The 2,733-nt window shown below is 32.7% G+C and overlaps 1 protein-coding gene across 1 annotated transcript; it reads left to right on the forward strand.

Annotated features, from left to right (window-relative positions):
* Nucleotides 1–966: 966 nt before the first annotated feature.
* On the forward strand, nucleotides 967–1,179 carry LOC111693018 (the record flags this gene model as incomplete). The annotated part of the gene is made up of 1 exon (XM_023457155.1): nucleotides 967–1,179. A coding segment is annotated over one exon (213 nt), but the record flags the coding sequence as incomplete, so codon positions are not given.
* Nucleotides 1,180–2,733: the final 1,554 nt, after the last annotated feature.

The following is a 2,733-nucleotide window of genomic DNA, read 5'->3' on the forward strand; positions in this document are numbered from 1 at the left end:
AACAATTTCACAAACCGAACGTGATTTTTTATCTTTGTCGTAAAACAAAATTCCAAAAGCAACTTTTCATTATTTTAAATAATCAATCGGATGGTATAGAAAAAAATTGTTTTAATGTTAAATCATAAAAATTAACTATTAAAAAATTGAAATTGTTATACCTTTTTTATTAAAAATCAAAAAATACATCTATTTCTCTCAGAAAAAAGTTTACATTTTTTAGAGTAGATTGAAAAAATATATATAAAATTCATAATTTTTTCTGCTTATGATTTTTTAAATTTCTGAAATCATCCCTTAACTTCTAGCCACCCTAACTCTGTTAATTTTAATAGTACAAGAAAAAGTCAATAGACTATTTTTGTGTAGAATTTTATGCTCTACAACTTTTTCTAACTCTTACCACTTTCAAGTTATCTTGAAAAACACCTTTATTTTATATTTTTTCACCCCTGTCCGGGGGTTGAAAAAAAATTACTATCACTTATTGTTATTATGTACTAACTTATATAAAAAGTTCAGGCAAGTTGACCCAATTGCGATTTAGACGCCAATTTAATTGGACTATTATCTAATTCTACCGGTAGTGCTTATAAGAACCTACTAAATTAATTTTGTAATTAAAATTTAACAGTTAGGCATCATCTAACTGTTTTTTTTTCTCAAATTAAGGCAATACAAATTGCTTTATAATATCAAAGTATGATCTTATCAAACGAATTGTGAGCTAAGTACTGAATCTTTACTCTGATTTGTTTGTTTACGTTTTGTTTTTATTTGTATTCCACGACTATCCGTACACACATTATAAATCAGTTTGTATATGAATCGCCCCACTTACTGGTGCTTATCGATAACGGTTGGCAGTCCCGAGCCTTCCTAACAAGATTTACAACAACTTATCCAGAATTATGACCTGAGGAGGAGTAAAATATTGTTACCGGAGAGTTATTTGTTTGTTTTCAGGAAAGGGGCGCCTGTATCCAGCGTATAGCCTGAGCGGATCAGAAGGAGAGGACTCGCCGCGCAGATACGGCTCCCAGCACACGTACCAGCACCCTCTCTATCAACAGCCCGCAGGCCTCAGCGACACCCCCACCTCCGAGAACGCTTCGGACGCCACCCTCACCGATTCCGAGCTGGCTCTGGCCAGGGATTCCACACTGCTCGTACACAACGGTGAGTGGAGTATTTACGTTTGTTTAGGAGGCGTCCTCGTAGACAATCTGACCTGGTTTTCCGAGGTGCCTCAGGGATCCGTTTTAAGCCCACTCGTTTTTTATGTAAAATTACACATTAGATTATTGGTTACTCTCACAAAACACTGTTATCGTAAATGTAAATTTACAAATCAATTTATGTATATTTACGATACCCAAAGCGTAATTGTACTAAGAAACAGAGACCTTACAGTATTTTGAAGAAGAAAGAAGAACTGCGGTGTAGCGTTTCTATAAACTTTTTTACATAAAATAAAGAAAATAAAGAAAAAATAAATAAATTAGAAGGATTTGTTAATGCAGTAAATGATACATATTCCCTGGTGTGAAATATAATTTTTTGTTTTATTCATAAAAACAAATAATATGAATTGTGGTTTATAAAATTAATTAAACAGATTTCTTAAAATAATAGTACAATGAAAAACTTGATGCAACGGGTTGAAATTAACAAAATAACATTTAAAAGTATACAAGATATTATTCAGGAGCTCTACCAACAAGTGATGTCCCCAAATTAGATGGATGCCAAAATCACTTTAAACAAAAACGCTTCCTAATGCAGCTAGGGCCCTATGAATATGGTGCCTTATATTCAACTAAAAAAAAAAAAGTTCTTAAAGAAAAATTCATTTAAAAAATAAAAGTTGATTTTTGAAGTCTGGTAGAACAATACTGTATAGTTTTTATGTCAAACAATTTTTAATGTTTTGATGAAAGTTTGTTTTGAAATTATTTGTTTTGCTTTTAATAATGCTATATTTATTTTCGGCAAATGACAAAGTAAGTTCAACAGTAAAAAATGACAATAAAATTAATGACAATAAGAGCAAAACAAACCAAAACTAAAAAAGATGACCCATATGATCCATTAGTTTCAATACATAAATTTATTATTTTATTTAAAAATCGCCGAATTCTTGAAAAAAATCCACTGTTGTTCCTCAATTTGTTGCAAGTATCTTGGAAGGACTCCAGCTGCAGTGGAAAGAGTTTTTTTATAAGGTTTACTCAAATCGGCATAAAAAACATCTACTGAATTTGGGGTTATCGTTTGTCGTAGGGTTTCTGAACACCCCGTACATTATACAATTTCTATAAAGAACCAAAGTATCTACTTGTTTAAATGACAAAATATTGTATCTGGCACTTAATTTTTTACACGCTATTTTATGGCATTTATCGTTCAATATTTAAATTTAAAAATGAATTACGAAATTCGTTTTCTTTAGACTTAGGTACTTAGGTACGTTGGTAAGCCCTAACCACAATTCAGTGCAGCAATGAGAAAATCTGGAAAACCTCTTTAATTAGGGGGATGATCAAACACCGATCGATATCAATCTCTCACATTGACTCGAGCCAACGTTCTTCCAGCCTACAATACCCACAAAGAGTGTACCTAATTCCTCTCTACGAATATAGCTGATCTATGGTGGGGATCGAACCCGCGACAGTGGCAATCATCCATTCAAGTATTGACGACTCAAACCGGTCGGCCACCGACCGGTTA

The sequence above is a fragment of the Anoplophora glabripennis genome, unplaced genomic scaffold (assembly GCF_000390285.2).
Source record: "Anoplophora glabripennis isolate ALB-LARVAE unplaced genomic scaffold, Agla_2.0 scaffold6497, whole genome shotgun sequence".
In the NCBI taxonomy this organism is placed as follows: Eukaryota; Metazoa; Arthropoda; class Insecta; order Coleoptera; family Cerambycidae; genus Anoplophora; species Anoplophora glabripennis.